We start from the raw sequence: 19,554 nt of genomic DNA, 5'->3' as shown, positions 1-19,554 counted from the left end.
TGGTTAGGACTTCCACTGCTGGGGCCCTGGGTTCGATCCTTAGTTCTTGATCTGGAGAACTAAGATCCTGCAAGTCGTGTGACGCAGCTGGAAAAAAAAAGAAAGAGAAAGCAGACTCCTGGTCCCTGCTTCAGACCTGCTGAGTCAGAACCTCAGGAGGGGGTGGGGCTGGGCTTTATCTTTGCTGAGCCAGAGTGGCTTCCTGTCAATGGGGCGGGAAGCTCAGGGGCTCTGCAGGTAAGGGAAGTGAGGGGAGTGGACCCGCCCAAGACGAGGGGCAGGGGGCTGGGCCCAGAGAAAGACTGGATTTTTGTGTCACCTCTGCTTTAATTGTTGGCAAGTTATTAAGTGGGCCGAACCAAGCGCTATGCAGGCTGCCGACCAGGCTGTGAGTGTGTGCCTTCTGGGCGTCTCTTGTTTGAATCATGAGTACAAAGTCATTTGGCCATCCTTGTCTCAGGGTAGGGGCCAGTGTAAACTGGGCCCCATCTTTTCCTTAAAAATCACTGGATATGTGCTTCCAAGTGACCACCCAGACCCACGTCTCCCCACAGGTTACCCTTCGCCCCTGGGCGGCTCCGAGCATGCCTCCAGCCCGGTTCCAGCCAGTGGTCCGTCCTCGGGCCCACAGATGTCGTCTGGGCCCGGAGGGGCCCCGCTGGATGGTGCCGACCCGCAGGCTTTGGGGCAGCAGAACCGGGGCCCAACACCCTTCAACCAGAACCAGCTGCACCAGCTCAGAGCGCAGATCATGGCCTACAAGATGCTGGCCCGGGGGCAGCCCCTTCCCGACCACCTGCAGATGGCCGTGCAGGGCAAGCGGCCGATGCCCGGGATGCAGCCACAGATGCCAGCTCTACCTCCTCCCTCCGTGTCCGCAACAGGGCCCGGGCCCAGCCCTGGACCAGCACCTCCAAATTACAGCAGGCCTCATGGTAGGGGCCACCGTCCCTGGCCCTTGGGATGGGGAGGGGTCTCAGAGCCAACCAACAGGAATGTGGACGTGTACGTTGCCAGGTCTGGGCTCTGCTGTCCATTGGCTTCCCTGGCACCAGGGCTGCTGTTGTGATAAATGGTGTTTCTCTAGCTCCCTTGTCTACTCTGGTGCCCACACCAGGGGGCTCCTTGTTGGATGTATCCCCTGGAGCCAGGGCTGCCTGTGGTGGGGGCAGGGTGCAGGGCCAGGTGCAGGTATAAACACGGGACACGTTTTAGCCTCTGGTCTGTTTCTCCTTGCGTGTAGGTATGGGAGGGCCCAACATGCCCCCTCCAGGACCCTCAGGTGTGCCTCCTGGGATGCCTGGCCAGCCCCCCGGAGGGCCTCCCAAGCCCTGGCCTGAAGGTGAGTTCCCTCTGTCCTGCTGACACGTCGAGTTCATATCGTGCAGACCCTGAGATGAGCCCGGTCAGAGAGTGGATCGGGGACACGTCTGCTGCTTCTGCCATCTTCTTTGGGTCTCACCTGGCCTTGCTTGGCTCCCAGAGCCTTGGGTTTGGTCCTATTCCTCTCTCCCTACCACCCTTGTCTTTTGGGTCACAATGACCCTGGGGTCTCTGAGCCAGTAACAGGAAGAGAGGGACAGTAAGGCGTGAGTCCACTGTGCGACCCAAGTGAGAGGCTGCGGAGCAGACACCATCCTTCAGGATGTGGTGCCCTGAGCCCAGAGGTCATGGCCAACCCCTTTCCCTCCCGAAAATGCCCCCAGCCCTGTGGGAGGCAGGCTGGAGGGCAGGGCGACTCAGGGTTTTGTCACCCCTGTGTTTGGTATAAAATGTAGTTAGTACTTATTTGAGGGTCACATCTGTGAGGTCAGAGCTGTGGATAAAACAGACTCATTCCTGTCATCTTGGGGCCTGAGGATCAGTGATGGGCATTGAAGAGCCAGTCCTGTAAATCAGATTCTGTTGCAGCTGGGGTGGGTGAAAGGCAGGCTAACCCCATACCCACCCCAGGTGGGCACCTGGACTAGTACGGGCTTTGGGGAAGGGATGTGCAGGCTGAGACCTCAAGGAAGAAGAGGGAGCCAAACCTCTCAAAAGTGAGGAGCCATGGGGCAGTGAGGGGTGGGGGGCTGGGAAGCTGCCCAGCCCATGTCGGCCTTGGGATGAGCTTGCCCCTGGGGCAGTCAGTGCCCCACAGGCCCTTCACCTTCTCCCGAGGCTGACCTGGGACTTAACGTGGTGGCCCACTTCCTGTCTCCCCCCAGGACCCATGGCGAATGCTGCTGCCCCCACGAGCACACCTCAGAAGCTGATACCCCCACAGCCGACAGGGCGCCCCTCACCTGCTCCCCCTGCTGTCCCACCCGCTGCCTCCCCTGTGATGCCGCCCCAGACGCAGTCACCAGGGCAGCCAGCCCAGCCTGCCCCCATGGTGCCGCTCCACCAGAAGCAGAGCCGCATCACCCCGATCCAGAAGCCGCGGGGCCTGGACCCTGTGGAGATCCTTCAGGAGCGGGAATACAGGTGAGGTCTTGACACCAGCCAGGGCTGCCCCCCCCAATCCTGTCAGCTCTGACATGCATTGATGTTGGTGCTCAGTTCTAAAGGCCAGGGGGGTATGCAACCACAGGTCCCCTCCTGCCTTGGTCCCCAGCCTTCTAGTTCCCTGACGTGTGAGCATCCTTGCAGAGAAACCCCATGTGTGTCAGAATAAATGTGTGCATACGGCTTAGTTTGGGTACAGGGGATTTATGTACACGTGGAAATCTCATAGATTCTGCAGTACCGCCCTCCATGGAGGTTGTACAGATAGATACGTGTTGGAACGAACATGCCTGGTTCTCCTCTCCTATCCAATTTTTGGCTCATCCGCATTCAAAAAGTCTCCTGGCAAGCTTTACGGTGGACGTTTCTGAAACGTCACTCACTGTCGTCTGCTTTACCCAGGTCTCCTGGGCACTGGGCATGGTGTGAGGGGCCTGGCACACAGTAGATCTGTATCACCCTGTCCGACAGCACTGGGGGTGCCTGAGATTCGCTCCCTGAACACCTCACGCTCCCACTGTTTCTCCATTGTGTTTGTAATCTCTTCAGAGCTGGCCTCCCTGGGTAATGGCAGCTCTGTCCGGGGAGGGGGCCTTGCCTCATTCACCGCAGATCCCCAGATACATCAGTGACTCAGTCTTTGGAGCACATCTCCAGCTGTGATGAGCCCTGAAACTCCAGCGCCTGGGCCCGGGTGCCTCCCCTCCTGCTCCCTCCCAATGGCATAAAGATGGCCTGTCTCCCTTCTGTCTCTGTTCCCATGTACCTACCATCCAGCACCAAATGGACCATGGGACCTTGATCCTTGCCTGCGGTGTCCCCTTGGTGAACTCTCTCAGCGGCTTTTCCCCCAGCACTGTTCACCCTGCCAGCTGGTCTGCACCTCCTCCCCAGCCTCCTTGCTCTCGGCCTTGCCTGAGCAGTCTGTTTTCCCACAGTTAACTCACATTACATCTATTTCTTGGGTTAAAGCTGGCTTCCCAGTATCAATTTTGCAACCTTTTTCTCTTTAGCCCCTGCCCAGTTCTTTGTCCTCACCTCCTTGACTCTCCTGGTTCCTCTTTCTGTTTAACAGGTTAGACTCATTCCTGCCCCCGGGCCTTTGCACATCCTGTGCATGACTGCTTGTGGTTATGTAAACTTTATTGCCAGGGCCTCCATGTGGTAGAGATTCTGTCTCCCACACCCCTCATCTCCAGCCCCTTCTTCAAAGTACTTCTCTGGAATAGCCATAGATATTTAATTTTTTAATTTCTTTATGGCTTTTCTTCCTGATAAACTTATGAACTCTGTGAGAGCAACCAAGAGCCCTTGTTAGTCTTGTTTAGTGCTGAAGCCCCACACCACAAGTGGTCCTTGGCGTGCAGTAGGTGCTCGATAAGTGTGTGAAAATATGGGGATTATTCCATTTGAACTTTATGCTCTACCCTGCCTTTTTTCTTTTTTTTTGGCTGTGCCATGCAGCATGTGAAATCTTAGTTCCCCAACCAGGGATCGAATCTGTGTCTCCTGCAGTGGAAGCACGGAGTCTTTAACAACTGCACCTCCGGGGAAGTCCCCTGTTTGAACCTGAGACTGGGCCTGTAGGGTTGCTCTTAGGGGTCTCCCCACTTCATAGCTGAGTAGATTTCCAGGGCCGGGATGGAGGCCCCATCCCGCCTGACTCCAGAGATTTGCTCCCACCGTCGAAACGCCAGAAGCCAGCTGTGCCCTTTCAGATGTCCTGTTTGCTGCGGCTCCTGGGGCCTCTGTGGCTGCCCTCCTATATGCAGTCTGTTGTGTGCATCCTTTTCTCTGCCCTCTCCTGTCTCAGAACTAATGTTGGACTCCTCTGAGGAGGATTCTTTTGAGGCTCTGGCTTTAAAGGGAACCAGAGGGATTCCCTGTAAACTGGTGAGACCTCACGTCATGAGTCATTTTTTCCATCTTCACACCCTAGGCTGCAGGCTCGCATCGCACACCGAATTCAGGAACTTGAAAACCTTCCCGGGTCCCTGGCCGGGGATTTGCGAACCAAAGCTACCATCGAGCTCAAGGCCCTCAGACTGCTGAACTTCCAGAGGCAGGTGGGCACAGACGTGGGCTGTGGGGTCAGGAAGAGACCCTTCCTGCCAATACTGATGCTCAGATTCAGAGAGATGCTTACTGGGCAGTTTTTGTTTTTTTATTTTTCTTTCTTTCTCTCTGTCTCTCTCTGCGTTGGGTCTTAGTGTGGCATGCAGCATCATCGTTGCATCATTTGGAATCTTCACTGTTATGCACAAGCTCAGTAGTTGTGGCATATGGGCTCCAGGGTGTGCTGACTCAGTAGTTGTGGCTCATGAGGTCTCTGGGTGTGGTTCGAGAGCTTGATAGTTGTGGCTGCAGGCTTAGTTGTTGCGAGGCACGTAGAGTCTTAGTTCCCTGACCAGGGATCAAGCTTGTGTATCTTGCGTTGCAAGGCAGATACCCAACCAGCAGACCATCAGGGAAGTCCCTGGGACAGTTATGAAGTGTACCCTGACCCTTAAGCCGCAGTGCTCCCCCTCACACTCACTCACCCACTGTCCCCCCTTCCTCTGCACATCCTGCCATTGGAATGAGCAAGTGTGGGTCTTCCTTAAGGTGACCGTGGCCAGCTTGCAGCGGGGGGCTTGGATGGGTCTATTTCTGAGAGTCCTTTGCTTTTGAATGACCAGTAAGAACTTTTGCGTGTAGTTGAGGGAGGGCGTGAGAGGCTGTCTCTGGGTGTCCAGGGGCAGCCGTCTCCTGCACTGTGGGTGCCTGCTAGCACCCCTGCCCAGGTCCTCTCCACACATGTGTTTGTGTGCTCGGGTCTTCCTGGGTGTGGCAGCCCGCTGCCCGGTTTGCACTGTGGAGGCACATGGGCATCACCGAGTTATCCCAGCCGCCAATTTCTCCCCTTCCTTCCCGAAGCTGCGGCAGGAGGTGGTGGTGTGCATGAGGAGGGACACAGCCCTGGAGACGGCCCTCAACGCCAAGGCCTATAAGCGCAGCAAGCGGCAGTCCCTGCGCGAGGCCCGCATCACCGAGAAGCTGGAGAAACAGCAGAAGATCGAGCAGGAGCGCAAGCGCCGGCAGAAGCACCAGGTGCATCCCTGGGGTGCAGGTCATCAGCCCCGCACTGTGGGGTCCCAGTTTTTCTCTCCACACATGGTCTGTGTGTGTCTCTGTTCATCATAACAGTATTCTAGGTGCTGAGAGTACTTAAGTGAACAAAACCAGTAAAGACAGAGATGGGCTGTAATCAAACGCACATATGACGTTTGGGGAGTTAATAGGATGTCAGGAGACAGGACGTGAGGATAGACAGAGATGGAGGAGCCATTCACACAGGATGGTTGTTCAGAGAGGGCCTCCTTGAGAAAGTAGGGTCTGAGCAGAGACCCAAAGGAGGAGCCACAGGGATGTGCAGATGACAGAGGGGTGGATGCAAAAGCCCTGGGTTGGAAGGCACCCCGGTGTTCTGTGTAGTCAGAGTAGGGGGAGTGTGGGTGAAGGAAGGAGGAGGTGAGGACGGGGAGGTGATGGGATGGGCGTGTGGGGCCTTGTTGCAGAGGGGCTTGTGCTCAGAGTGAGGTGGGAGCCATGGAGGGGCCTGAGCAGACGGAGTATCTGACTGCGGTGTTCAGGGAGACCAGATTCTGCGTTCAAGAAGGGTTTGGGATGAGTCTGTCTGTTTACATTTATATTTTTAGTTTTACTTAATATAAAAATATTTGTATTTTCCAAAGTTTTTTTCCAAAGAGTGTCTGTTGTTGGCATAGTTTAAAATAACAAAAAGTCAACATTCAGCGTTTAACCACTGTTAACTTCTTGGTATATATCATTGCAATCTTTTTTTTTTCCCTATATATACACAGTGGTCAAAAGTTAAATAGCTGTCTTTAAAAAGTATATAGACGTGTTGACCTGTTGAAAGTATTACTGATGCGTGATTTTTAACATCTACATTGTCTTCTGTCTCCAAGTGCTCAACATTCAGTGGTTTATGAAACTATTTCCCTGTCTTGGGACACACAGCGTATTCTCCACTTCCCACTGTTAAAAGTGACGCTGGGCTAGGCATTCTTGGACTTGAATTTTGGTGCCTATCTCTTCTGTTTTCCTTAAATCCCTTGCAGCGATGGTTTGGATTGGGGAGGGGATGGGGGCACATTTTGCAGAGGTCGGTGGACCCTGCCAGGTTGTCCTAGCCAGGGCAATTGCCCTGTCTGCTGAGGCAGGGTTGGAGAGGGGAGCCCTTCTCACATGGTCCCCACAGAGAATGGTGGACCTTGTCAGCAGGCAGTGTCGCAGGATCAGTTTGATTGCATCCCCTTGGTTTTCACCAAGCCCGCTTTGGTGTTTCGTCTCCCTTGGGGCAGCGTCCCGTAGTCAGTCGGCTCTTCTCTGTGTGCCCTGCAGGAATACCTCAACAGCATTCTTCAGCATGCCAAGGATTTCAAGGAATATCACAGGTCGGTCACAGGCAAAATCCAGAAGCTCACAAAGGCGGTGGCCACGTACCATGCCAACACCGAGAGGGAACAGAAGAAGGAGAATGAAAGAATCGAGAAGGAGAGAATGCGGAGGCTCATGGTATAGTCTGCTGTGGTGACCCGGGTCCCTTCAGGAGGGTGATGGGTGTTGGGAGCCTGGGGATCAACCACCCAGGGTTATGGTGGGGCATTTTGCTGCTCAGTGTTAGAGGTGGGACAGAGGAGGAAAGGATTTGGGAGTCCGAGAGATGTGGCCCCAGGTCTTTGCCTGATCACCCTGACTGTCAGTGACCTCTTGACCTCAACCAGTTAGCCAGCTGCTCTGTGGTCTCTGAAAGCTGGAGGTGGCACTGCCCCCTAGTGGCCACCTAGTGTGCCCAACCTCCCCACCCCTTTGCATGCAACCACTTATTATTCACAGAGGGTTCTCTGATTGGGCCAGTATCGACAGCCCTGCGGCATGGACAGGAACCACAGTAGTGAGGAGGACACGGTCCCTTCCCTGGTAGGGTCACGCTGGCCCTAGAGAGACAGCTACGCATAGAAACAGACAAGATGGTTTTGGGGGTTGAGAAGTGCACAGAGAGAACGAGGCAGAACCAGGGAGTGGGAATTAACTGGGTGTTCCGGGCAGGGTGGGCCTGACCCACGACTGCAGAGCTCTGTGGTGGGGGGGTGCCTCCCAGCACAGAGGGGAGCCAAGAGCATAGACTCGAGGCGGGAGGAAGCCATGTGTGTGGCTCAGTCAATACCCCTGGAACAGCGTGGTTCAAGGCAGTGAGGTTGGAGTCTCAGCAGCAGTCATGGGGGCCTGGCAGGCCAGGGAGGGCTTCGGCTTTAATTCTGACCCTGAAGGGGAGGCTGTGAGCTAGAGGAGGGCAGTGTGGTCCGATGTCTTCTCAGAAAGCCAGGTAGGAGAGTAGTGGTTCGGAAAAGGTGGAGAGGACAGTGAGAATCTGGGTGTCTTTGTGAACAGAGGGGATGGGGCTTTTTTCTCCCCAATCTTAGTTTGGACACACTTCATGGCATGTTGGATTGTAGTTCCCCAGCCGAGGATTGAACTCACACTCCCTGCGGTGGAAGAGTGGAGTCTTAATTGCTGGGCCGCCAGTGAAGTCCCAGGATGGGCCTTTTAAATGGCTCCTGCAGGACTGAGTGTCCAGCAGGACCCTGTGGGGCCTGGCGGGGGTGGAAATTGGGGGCATTCTGCAGGGGAGTCCATAGCAACGTGAAGGGGTGAATAGAGCACGGTGTAGGCCATGAGCTCAGCACATCTAAACGTGGGTCCGGCCACGGGTTAGCAGCACCCACAGGCTTCTGAGTCTATTGGCCACCCCGGGTGCCAGTAGACGGGCGAGTCACCAGCTTCCGCTGTAACTGCCCGCTTCCGCAGGCTGAGGACGAGGAGGGCTACCGAAAACTCATTGACCAGAAGAAGGACAAGCGCCTGGCCTACCTTCTGCAGCAGACAGATGAATACGTAGCTAACCTCACGGAGCTGGTGCGGCAGCACAAGGCCGCCCAGGTCGCCAAGGAGAAGAAGAAGAAGAAGAAAAAGAAGGTGCGCCCCTTGGTGGGGCTGGAGGGGCTGTGTGTGGGCATGCACCTTGGCCTTCTCTGTCAGGGGCTGACTGTGTCTCTCTTCCCTTCCAGAAGGCAGAAAATGCTGAAGGACAGACGCCTGCGATCGGACCTGATGGCGAGGTGAGGAACCAGGGGTTTCTTCTTGTGGACATGCCAGCCCATCCCTGGAAGTTAGGTCGATTTCACCTTTTTCACCTTTTCTCATTCTGAAATTATGAAAGTATATGGTGCTGGTAAGAGTCCCCCTCGGTCTCCTGCCACCCCCAACCCTTCCTCACCCCCACTCCCCAGAGAGTACATCGTTCACTCATGGGTGTGTTTCCTTCTGGGACTTTTTCTGTTCACAGGCTGTTATTTATTTCTCAGTTCTTCCTGTAAAATTTTAGACTCCCAGGAAAGGTGTAAGAACACTACAGAGAACCTTTGTGTGTTCATCACCCACATTCCCACTGTTCATATTCATTTTTATAAGCCGTTTGAGAGTCAGACACCAGCATGATGGTGGTCTGTTCCTCTGTATGTTTCATGAGTACATCCTAGAAACAAAGCTGTTCTTTTCCTAAGTGTACAGCAGTCAAAAGCAGGAAATGAACATTGATGCACTGCTGTCATCTGATCCACAGCCCTTCTGCGGTCTCACAGTTGACCCACTGGTGTCCTTTACAGCAGCAGGAAACCCTGGAGTGATGCAGGGTCCTTCGTGCATCACATGGGGAGTGTGTGGTGTAGACTTCTTTCCTCACGGGTGATGTTGACTTTGATCCCTTGGTGCAGCCTAGGTGTCTCCAGCTGTAGTGATTGGAAGTGCCTTCTGGGGAGATATTCAGACTGTGTGAAGATACTGTAATGCCTCAAATCTCCACCCACTGTTTGAGCGTACACTGTATTTGCCTGCACGGTTTTTGCCATAACGGTTGCAAGATGGTGATTTCTCCAGTCAGTATTCCTTCTGTATTTATTAGTTGGCTTTCTGCAAGAAGGGAAAGTCTTCCCTTTTCCTCTTTAAATTGGAGTGTTGCTTAACAATGTTGTGTTAGTTCCTGCTGTATCCCATTTAGGTCAGCTCAGAGCGTTTAGGAGAGTTCCCTGTGTCATAGCAGGTTCTTATTAGTTATTTTATACATGTGTGCTGTGCTGAATCACTTCAGTCATGTCTGACTCTTTGGACCATGTGGACTGTAGCCCACCAAACTCCTCTGTTCATGGGGTTCTCCAGGCAAGAATACTGGAGTGGTTGCCATTTCCTTCTCAAGAGGATCTTCCTGACCCTGGGGTCAGACCCACATCTCTCACATTTCTTGCTTTGGCAGGCAGGTTCTTTACCACCTAGGAAGTCCACTTTATACATAGTAGTGTATATGTGTCAATCTCAATCTCCTAATCCATCCCAAACCCTCTCTTCCCTCATTGGTATCTATATATTTGTTGTCTGCATCTGTGTCTCTGTTTCTACTTTGCAAATAAATTCATTAGTACTGTTTTTCTAGATTCCACATATATGCATTAATATGCTGGATTTTTCTTTCTTACTTACTTCACTCTGTATGACAATCTCTGTGTCCGTCCATGTCTGTGTAAATGGCACAATTGCATTCCTTTTTATGGCTGCATAGTATTCCGTGTTCGGAGAAGGCAATGGCAAGCCACTCCAGTACTCTTGCCTAGAAAATCCCATGGATGGAGGAGCCTGGTAGGCTGCAGTCCGTGGGGTCGCTATGGGTCGGACATGACTGAGCGACTTCACTTTCACTTTCACACATTGGAGAAGGAAATGGCAGCCCACTCCAGTGTTCTTGCCTGGAGAATCCCAGGGACGGGGAGCCTGGTGGGCTTCCGTCTATGGGGTCACACAGAGTCGGACACGACTGAAGTGACTTAGCAGCAGCAGCAGCAGTATTCTGTGTTATATATGAACTACATCTTTTTTTTCCCGTATCAGTAATGTGTTATTGTAAGGGTTCCGGTTTCTCCACACCTTTATCAATACATGTTATTGTTTGCCTTTTTTTTAATTCTGTTTTTTTCTGGCTGCATTGGATCTTAATTGAAGTATTGGGGCTTTCTCGTTGTGGCGAGCAGGGCCTACTTTCCAGTTGCAATGTACAGGCGTCTCATTGCCATGGCTTCTTTTGTTGCAGAGCATGGGCTCTAGAGCTGGGGCTCAGTCGTTGAGGTGCACAGGCTTAGTTACCCCATGACATGTGGTAACTTCCTGGACTGGGGATCAAACCTATGTATCCTACATTGGCAAGTGGATTCTTAGCCACTAGACCACAAGGGAAGTCCTGTACCACATTTTCTTTATCCATTCCTCTGCTGATGGACATAGGCTTTTTTATTTGGCTATTTTTATTTGGCATATTCTTTTTTATTTGGCTCGTGGGCCACAGTTTGCCAACCCCTGGATTCTTATTTAGTCTAATGGATTTACTTGGTTTAATCTTGCACTATCATTGTATATTTTGATGCTCAAAACTGTTCCAGTTTGGGCCAGTGGGAGCCCCTTCACCTTACCTTCTGGGTCCCTCTGCCCTGTTGTGCTCTGAGGGTGTTCTGACTTCCTCACACACCAGAACAGCCCCGGGCTCATCTGCTTTCCCTCCTGAACTCAGCCATTTCTCCAAGGAGCCCTGACTCCTTTCATCAGAAAAGAATATTTGGAAACCATGATCTACGTGTGCTCATTGCTACTGAGGTTTCATTGTTTTGGGGCCCTCTCAGCGGACAGATCTAGGAAATAGATGTGTGTGTGCATGTACATCCACTTTGCTAGTTACATGTATTAACTAATTATAGAAATTTAAAATGTTGCAGTTGCACCGATACCTCCAGTTCTAATCCAGTACCCTGGCTTCTTTCTCTCCTTCTCCCTGCCCATGTTATACTAGCCGCAAACCGACTCCTGTCTGCCACAATATGATCCCTTATTCGCATAGTCCTAGAAGGCGCAGGAAGTGCATTCAGAGTGGCTAAGGTGCGGTCAGTGTTTGTTTTCAATTTAAAATGTATGCTCTAGGGACTTCCCGTGGCTAAGACTCCATGCTCCCAATTCAGGGGGCCTGAGTTTGATCCCTGGTCAGGGAGCTAGACTGCACATGCCACAACCAAGACCTGGCACACCCAAGTAAATAATTACATTTTTTAAGTATGTGCTTCAGATCCTTTGTTCAGATTAGTCCTCCCCTTGTCCTCCCAGTTGTGAGGTTCCCCCCAATCCTTGTTGGTTTTATTTATTTGTGCGCATGTATGCTCAGTCCCTCAGTTGTGTCCAACTCTTTGCGACCCCATGGACTGTAGCCCACCAGGCTCCTCTGTCCACGGCGTTTCCCAGGCAAGAATATTGGAGTGGGTTGCCATTTTCTCCTCCAGGAGATCTTCCCGAACCAAGGATTGAATCTATGTCTCTTATGTCTCCTGCATTGGCAGGGGAATTCTTTACTACTGGGCCACTTTATTTACTCCTCACTTATTTATTTAGTATGTGAAATATTAGCCTGCTCCCAAAGTCCATGCAAAGAGGACCCCTGGAGAGGGGCTACTATCCCCACATATCCATCTTTTCCAGAACATTCCTCTCTGCCTCCTGAAGGCAGCCATTCTCGCCCGACACACTCACGTGAAAGTAAGATGTGAGGTGTGCAAATAAAAAGTGTGTCCTTCGCCCTCTCCCTTAACCCTCCTCCAGGCCCGTTCCCAGAGGGAAGCCTCGAGTGATCGTGGGTGTGTTTGCTCTGGGCTGTCTTCTGTACACATGCCTCCTTGAGGCTTTCTTTTCCCCGCCTGGTACTGTGTCTTAGCTTTTCCAGCTTCACTCTATTTATTTATTACCCTCACCATACCCTTTTTATTTATTTACTTGTGAGATTTATTTATTCTTTTTAATGTGGATCATTTTTGAAGTGTTTATTGAATTTGTTACAGTACCTCTGTTTTATGTTTTGGTTTTTGGCCAAGAGGCATGTGGGATCTTAGTTACCCAACCAGGAATTAAACCCACACCCTTTGCATTGGAAGTGCAGAATCTTAACCACTGGATGGCCAGGGAAGTCCCACCTGACTCTTTAATGTCACTGTGTTAGAGATGTGGCTATTGCTTGCTTCTTTCAATCATAAATGTGATACTTCTCCTTGGTGAAAAGATGATAACATGAAATGTGAATGTAGTGACAGCGTGAGAAGTAGAAGCCCCCGTGGTGCTTGTACTCTCACGAGCATGCGTGTTGACTTCTGGTTGACATCTCTCTCTACAGCTGTCTCAGAATCTTCATGCTTGCACTCTCTCTGTTTGGGGACCGTTCAGGTTAGTCTGCACATAGCAAGACTTCGGTTTGGCGGAGTATCTTGGACCACTTTCCATATCAAGCCATTAGTTCTCCTCTTATGTTTTTGTATTGACATCCTTAGAATCTCTTTCATTGTTCAGACTGATAGCTGTTTAAGTTGCTTCCCGTCAATAGATATGGCAGACATCTGCACCAGGCAACTCTGATGGGCCGCTGTGTGCCTTCTCCCTTGTGCCTCCTCCCTTGTTGGTAGCTTTTCCCCCTGTTTGCTTTCTGTTTTACATGCACCTTGTGGTAATGAGCCTCCTTGTACATTACCTTTTGATGCTCTCGTAGCTGGTATGGCTTAAACATCAGAAATACGTGTTTTTATGGTTATGGAAGCTGGAAATTCAAGCTCAAGGTTCATCAAGGCTGGTTCCTGGTGAAGACTCTTCCTGGTTTGTAGCCTTCTGCTTTTTGGCTGGAGAGAGAGCAGGCTCTGGGGTTTCTTCTACAGTCGCTCACTAATCCCATCATGAGGACCCCACCTTTATGACCTAATTATGATCTTATGACCTTAACCTGGATTACCCCACCCGCCTACTCCACAGGGCCCTGTCTCTGAATGCAGTCACATTAGAGAGTTGGGCTTGAGCTTTTGAGTTCCAGAGGGGACACAACCCAGCCCATAGCAGTTGGCACACTTTTGCCTCTTGGCCTGATTCCCAGAAATGAATGACTATAGTGATTAACTCATATAATGTATTGATACTTATTCCACAGGGTTTTATTTGAAATGCTGAATTTTTTAAGAGGAGATGTGGGCTGGCATCTGACCACAGCGCAAAGCCTTCCCGAGGCCCTTTGGGGCATTCTGTGGCAGGAAGCTGTGGCCCAGGGAACTCTGGAGGATAGCCACTGCAGCTGCTCATCCTGTTACGGTGCCGGGAAGCGCTGCGCCATGGCGGTTGCTGGTGGTCGGTCTTTGTTCTTACCCAGTGGTCCACAGCCCTGGCTGGACATCATTGTCACCTGGGAACTTCTGAAAATTAGACCTGGGGTGAGGACCCCAGGGCAGTTGAGTCAGGATTCTGGGGGTGGAGAGATCCCACCATCAGCACCCTGGCTGCTCCCAGGAAAGACGCAGGGGTGACAGTCACTCACCGAGGCACCCTGCAGAGCTTGTTTGCGGGGCGGCGGTCAGGTGGGTTTACAGTTCATGGGGCTGCAAGAGGTGGACACGGCTGAGCGACTGAACAGCAACAGTAGTCTCTGCTAAGGGTCATTGTAGGTGGTGAGCACAGCCTGCAGGGAGGTTTGGGAGGTATTAAGTTCCTAGTGGGTGCAGACAAAGGTTTCAACCTTCATCCTCATCCTGAAGGTCTTGCCAGGAAATGTGAAGGGTCTGTTGAAGGGGAAAACTTCATCCGAAGTCAAGAAATTTCTCAAGAAATCAAGGAATTACGTATTTGTTGCTACAAGGAAGTTTTTTGACTTTTCAAAGATTCTAATTAGCTGTTTAATGGAAAAGAATGAGGACCTTTGATGCAGTCTACAAATCCAGTATGAATGGAAGCAATCAAGGGCCAGAAGAATGGGAATAGTGTAGTCACTTGGGTCAAAAAGGAATGAATACAGAATACCTTGTTTCTTCTGTGTGGAATTGATCTAGGAGAACACACCAGAAACTGACAGTGGTGGGCACCTGTGAAGAGAGAAACTGTTGAGTTAGGGGGTAGGGATGCAGAGAGTCCGCATTCCATCCTCTTGAATCTTGGACTGTATGCTTATGTTATTGAGTTGGTCAAACAAATAGGTATTGGGTTGGCCAAAACATTGGTTTGGTTTTTCAGTCCCATCTTATGGGGAAACCTAAACCAGTGTTTTGGCCAACCCAATACCTATTTGAAAATTAAAAACATTTCTGTCAGTTATTTCCGAGACACAGTTGTTATCAATTGGTTACATATATTTTTACTGAGTTATTAACATTCATTTAACCCAGCTTGTGTGCCATTTTTCTGGGCTGGAATTGGGGTGGGTGGGGGACAGTTTCCAGATGGCCCTGGTGCGTGGATGGACACTCAGGGTACAGACTCTGCAGAACCTCATGTCCCGCGTGTGACTCTCTTTCAGCCTCTAGACGAGACCAGCCAAATGAGTGACCTGCCGGTGAAAGTGATCCACGTGGAGAGTGGGAAGATCCTCACAGGCACAGATGCACCCAAAGCCGGGCAGCTGGAGGCCTGGCTTGAGATGAACCCGGGGTGAGTGGAGTCTCGCGGACCAGTGGCAGCCAGCATCCCAGGTAGAAGGCCAGCCTCTTTCCACGGGAGCTGGCCGCTAGGGGTGATCCTGGTTGCACTGGGAACAGGCTGATTTGCTAAAGAAAGTGAATCGTGCTGGGAGTTGTTTTTGTTTTTTTTTTTAAATCTGTGCTGCATGACATGTGGGATCTTAGTTCCCTCACCAGAGATTGAACTCGTGCTCCCTGCATTGGAAGCTTGGAGTCTTAATCTCTGTACCTCTAGGCAGGTTTCCTGGGGAGATTTATATTACAACACTGATATTTTTTTTCCCTCCCCAGGTATGAAGTAGCTCCAAGATCTGATAGTGAAGAGAGTGGCTCAGAAGAAGAGGAGGAGGTAAGAGTTCGTTTCCTGGCCATGCAGGCCCTCGGGGCTCTGTGGTGTGACCTCTACCACCGTGGATGCTAAGCTCCTCTTCCACTCAGGCCAGCCATCGAGTGGGGTAAGGGATGGGCAGGGGCCCGCCGAGGCTGAAAGTTGGTTCTTGGGAGCCACATTGTTTAATATGGTAGCCTCTCGTCACGCGTGACTGTTTCCACGCTTACTTCATTAAGTAAGATCTAGGTATCCTCACTCATGTATCCTCCGTCACACTGGCCGTATGCCAGGCGCCCAGCAACTCTACCCTCCAGAAAGTGCCAGTATGAAGTTGAGAGCATGCGATTGTGAGCATGCGGTATTTGCCCTTTATCGTCTGTTCTTTGAAAACCTTATACATGATTGTATTTATTGTGCGTATTCTCTAAGTCTTTGAGTTATGCCGTGTAAGGAAATGGTAAGCCACTCCAGTATTCTTGCCTGGAGAATCCCATGGACGGAGAAGCCTGGTAGGCTACAGTCCACGGGGTTGGTCACGACTGAGTGACTCCACTCACTCACTCACTCAAGGTGATTTTTAGAGTCTCCTTGGAATTTTAGAGTTTCCTTGCCTGGAAAATCCCATTGATGGAGGAGCCTGGTAGGCTGCAGTCCGTGGGGTCGCCTAAGGGTCGGACACGACTGAGCGACTTCACTTTCACTTTTTACTTTCACACATTGGAGAAGGAAATGGCAACCCACTCCGGTGTTCTTGCCTGGAGAATCCCAGGGACGGGGGAGCCTGGTGGGCTTCCGTCTATGGGGTCACACAGAGTCGGATACGACTGAAGTGACTTAGCAGCAGCATTGGTTGTCAGAGCTCAGATGAGAGTCTTGCCCCTCTGTCTGTCCTGGCCAGCCTCCTCGGGAAGGGTGACTGGGAGGAAGCCCGTGGATGCAGTGTCTGTAGGGAGGGTTCCTTCTGCATGGTTACCGCCAAGAAGAGTACTCTTTGCACTTCCCAATCAACTGGGGTGAGGGTGGCTTACAAGGCTTTCAAAAAGCTTTCACCCCCTCCATGAGGTTAGAGAGAATTTTAACAGGCATATCTTTGCTTATTAAGGTCACACATTTTTTCAGGTGTTCTTTATGTATTTACCTCAGCCTGAAATCAGCTTAGTGTTTATCTATATCTTTCTTTTGTTTTGTCCTGTCTTCACTCCCCTCCTTCTTACCTCTTCAGGTCACCTGGAATTTATTTTGACTCAGATGGAGTCCCTTTCCCTCCCACTTCTAGTAGTATTAAATCGCACAGACAGAGGAGCCTGGCAGACTACAGTCCATGGGTTGCAAAGACTTAACGACTAAACAACAGCAAAGTAGTATAAAAACAATGGGTATACTGTTGGTTCACCCCTTCCCCACTGACCTGTGATATTTTTTTAAAAAATAACACATTGGGTTTTTATATCCACCAGTTTCTTTTTTTTTTAAGAATTTATTTTTCTTGTTATTTTGTTTTATTTATTTTTAAATATTGAGGCATAGATACATAGTTGATGTAGTATTTAAAATTCCTTTTAAAATTCTAATGATTTTTAGACTAGTAATGTTTCATTGTAATTTTTTTAAACAACTTTTTGGAGATATGATTTGCATACTGTAAAATGCACCCATAATCAGATTACTCTTCAGTGATTTTAGTCAAATTACAGAATTGCATAGTCATCACACTGCACCAACTTTAGAATGTTTTCATCACCCCAAAAAGCTTCATCTCACTGATTTACAGTTTGTTCTTGCTACTTCCTCCAGCCCCAGGCAATCACTGGTGTGCTCTGCTCTATGGATTTGCCTTTTCCAGAGTTTCACATAAATGGAATTATACAACATATAGTATTTTTTGTCTGGCTTTTTTTACATGGCATGTTTTTAAGTTTCACCTATGTTGTCTGTATGTCAGAAGTTTCTTCTACATTGCTAATTATTAGAGAAATGCAAACCAAAACTACAGTAAGATACCACCTCACACTGGTCAGAATGGCCATCATTAAAAAGTCTACAAATAACAAATGCTGGAGAAAGTGTGAAGAAAATATTTGCGGTATTGGTGGAATACTGCAGTACTGGTGGACATGTAAGGTGGTGCAGTCACTATGGGGAACATTATGGAGGTTCTTCAAAAAACTAAAATAGAGTTGCCATCAGTAGGATTAGAAATCCTACTCCTGGGCATATTTTCAGATAAAAGTATAATTCAAGAAGATACATGCACCTCTGTTTATAGCAGCATTATTTACAATAGCCAAGATGTGGAAACAGCCTGAATGCCCATTAAGAGGTGAATGGTTAAAGATGTTAAAGATAGAGATACACAGTGAAGTATTAGTCATAAAGAAGAATGAAAGAATACCATTTACAGCAACCTGGATGGACCGAAAGATTATCATGCTAGGCAAATTAAGTCAAAGAATGACAAATACTACATGATATCATTTATACATTAAATCCAAAATTTGATGCGAATGAACTTATCTACACGATAGAAACAGACATAGAAAACAGACTTGTGGCTGCCAGGGGGCAAGGGAGGAGGTTGGATTGGGAGTATGGGACAAGCAGATACAAACTTACTTATAGAATGGGTAAACAACAAGGTCCCACACATAAAGAACTATATTTAATACCCTGTAATAAAGCATAATGGAAAAGAAAAAAGATATTCTCTGCTTTGAGGGTGTAGATTTAACCCTTATATGCATATTTCCAAACTTAACAAACTCAACTATCAAAATTTTTGATATGTGCATTTTACTCTAATTTATACCTCAATTTAAAAAATATTAAAAATAAATAATGTAGAGAAGCCATTAATAAAAGTTAAGATCTTAAATATTTTTTTAATTCCTGAATCGTGTTCCTTTGCATGGATTTACCACACTTTGTTTATCAATTCACCAAATTGTGGGCATTTGTGTGTTTTCCATTTTCATTTCTCCTGGGTGAATGCTTAAGAATGGCGTTACTGGGTCATACGGTAAGTTTTTTAAGCAATTAGCAAACCATTACCTGAAGTAACTGTCCCTTTTCACAGGTCCCCAGTTTCTCCATGTCTTTATCAACACTTGGTATTATCCGTTCTTTACATTGTAGGCTTCCTAGTGGGTATGTAATGGTATCTCTGGTTTTACTCTGTGTTTTCCTAGTAAGTAGTGATGTTGAGCATCTTTTCAAATTTTATGCACCATTTGGATATCTTCTTTGATGAAAATCTATTGAAATCTTTTGCCGATTTTTAATTGGGTTGTTTGTCATTTCATCATCGAGTTGCAGAAATTCTTTATATGTTCTTGATACCTGTCCTTAATCAGATATATAACTTGCAAATATCTTCTCCCCGTCTGTTTGCCTTTTTTCCCCTTGGTGTTGTCTTGAAATGTAAAAGTGTTTCGTTTTGATGGAATCTTTTTATTGATTTTTTTCTTTTATGAATTGTGCTTTTGGTGGTATACTGAGAACTGTTTGAAGTCATGAAGGTTTTCTCTTATGTTTTCTTTTGGAAGTTTTATATTTAAGCTCTTACATTTAGGGTCATAGTTGAGTTCATTTCTGTGTGATCTGAAGGTCTAAGGGTTTCTTTGTACCTTACCCAGCACCATTTGATGAATAGTCTATTTTTCCCTATTGAATAGCCTTGGCAGCTTTGTGGGAAATTTGTTGACCATAAGAATAAGGGTTTGTTTCTGACTCAGTGTTTTTTTGTTGATCTGATTATGTTTATCTTTGTGTCACTGCCACACTATTTTGATTATTGTAGCTTATAATAAGTTTTAAAATCAAGTAGTGTTAGTCTTTCAACTTTTTTGCTGTATTGACTATTCCATAGCCTTCACACCCCCATGTACACATTAGGGTCAGTTCATCAATTACTGCAGAAAGGCTTGCTGGGATTTTTTGGGGGGATTGTGTTGAGTCTAGATCAGTGTTGGAAGAATCATGTTTAATGATACTTAGTCTTCCAGTCCATGAACATGAACTGTTTCTCCATTTATTTTGATAATCTTTAATTTCTTCTAGTATTGTTTTGTAGTTTTCGGAGTACAGTTTTTGCTTTTTATTTATTGAAGGCTA

At 48.8% G+C, this 19,554-nt stretch overlaps 1 protein-coding gene across 7 annotated transcripts in view; it reads left to right on the top strand.

Moving 5' to 3' along the window:
- Positions 1 to 19,554, top strand: part of SMARCA4 (SWI/SNF related BAF chromatin remodeling complex subunit ATPase 4) — a 90,193-nt gene that overhangs the window by 20,582 nt on the left and 50,057 nt on the right. For all 7 annotated transcript variants that reach the window (XM_088839008.1, XM_055428877.2, XM_055428876.2 and 4 more), the window contains exons 4-13: positions 555 to 935; positions 1,244 to 1,342; positions 2,208 to 2,466; positions 4,427 to 4,553; positions 5,404 to 5,577; positions 6,895 to 7,068; positions 8,362 to 8,529; positions 8,622 to 8,672; positions 14,954 to 15,084; positions 15,405 to 15,462. In XM_088839008.1, the coding sequence (XP_088695134.1) occupies positions 555 to 935; positions 1,244 to 1,342; positions 2,208 to 2,466; positions 4,427 to 4,553; positions 5,404 to 5,577; positions 6,895 to 7,068; positions 8,362 to 8,529; positions 8,622 to 8,672; positions 14,954 to 15,084; positions 15,405 to 15,462 (1,622 nt within the window). The remainder of the gene's footprint in view (positions 1 to 554; positions 936 to 1,243; positions 1,343 to 2,207; positions 2,467 to 4,426; positions 4,554 to 5,403; positions 5,578 to 6,894; positions 7,069 to 8,361; positions 8,530 to 8,621; positions 8,673 to 14,953; positions 15,085 to 15,404; positions 15,463 to 19,554) is intronic.

This window comes from Moschus berezovskii, chromosome 8 (genome assembly GCF_049115385.1).
Source record: "Moschus berezovskii isolate FMDL1 chromosome 8, NW_MosBer_1.0, whole genome shotgun sequence".
Classification (NCBI taxonomy): Eukaryota; Metazoa; Chordata; class Mammalia; order Artiodactyla; family Moschidae; genus Moschus; species Moschus berezovskii.
The sequence above is the reverse complement of the archived record's forward strand: the minus strand, read 5'-3'. Positions and strand labels throughout refer to the sequence as shown.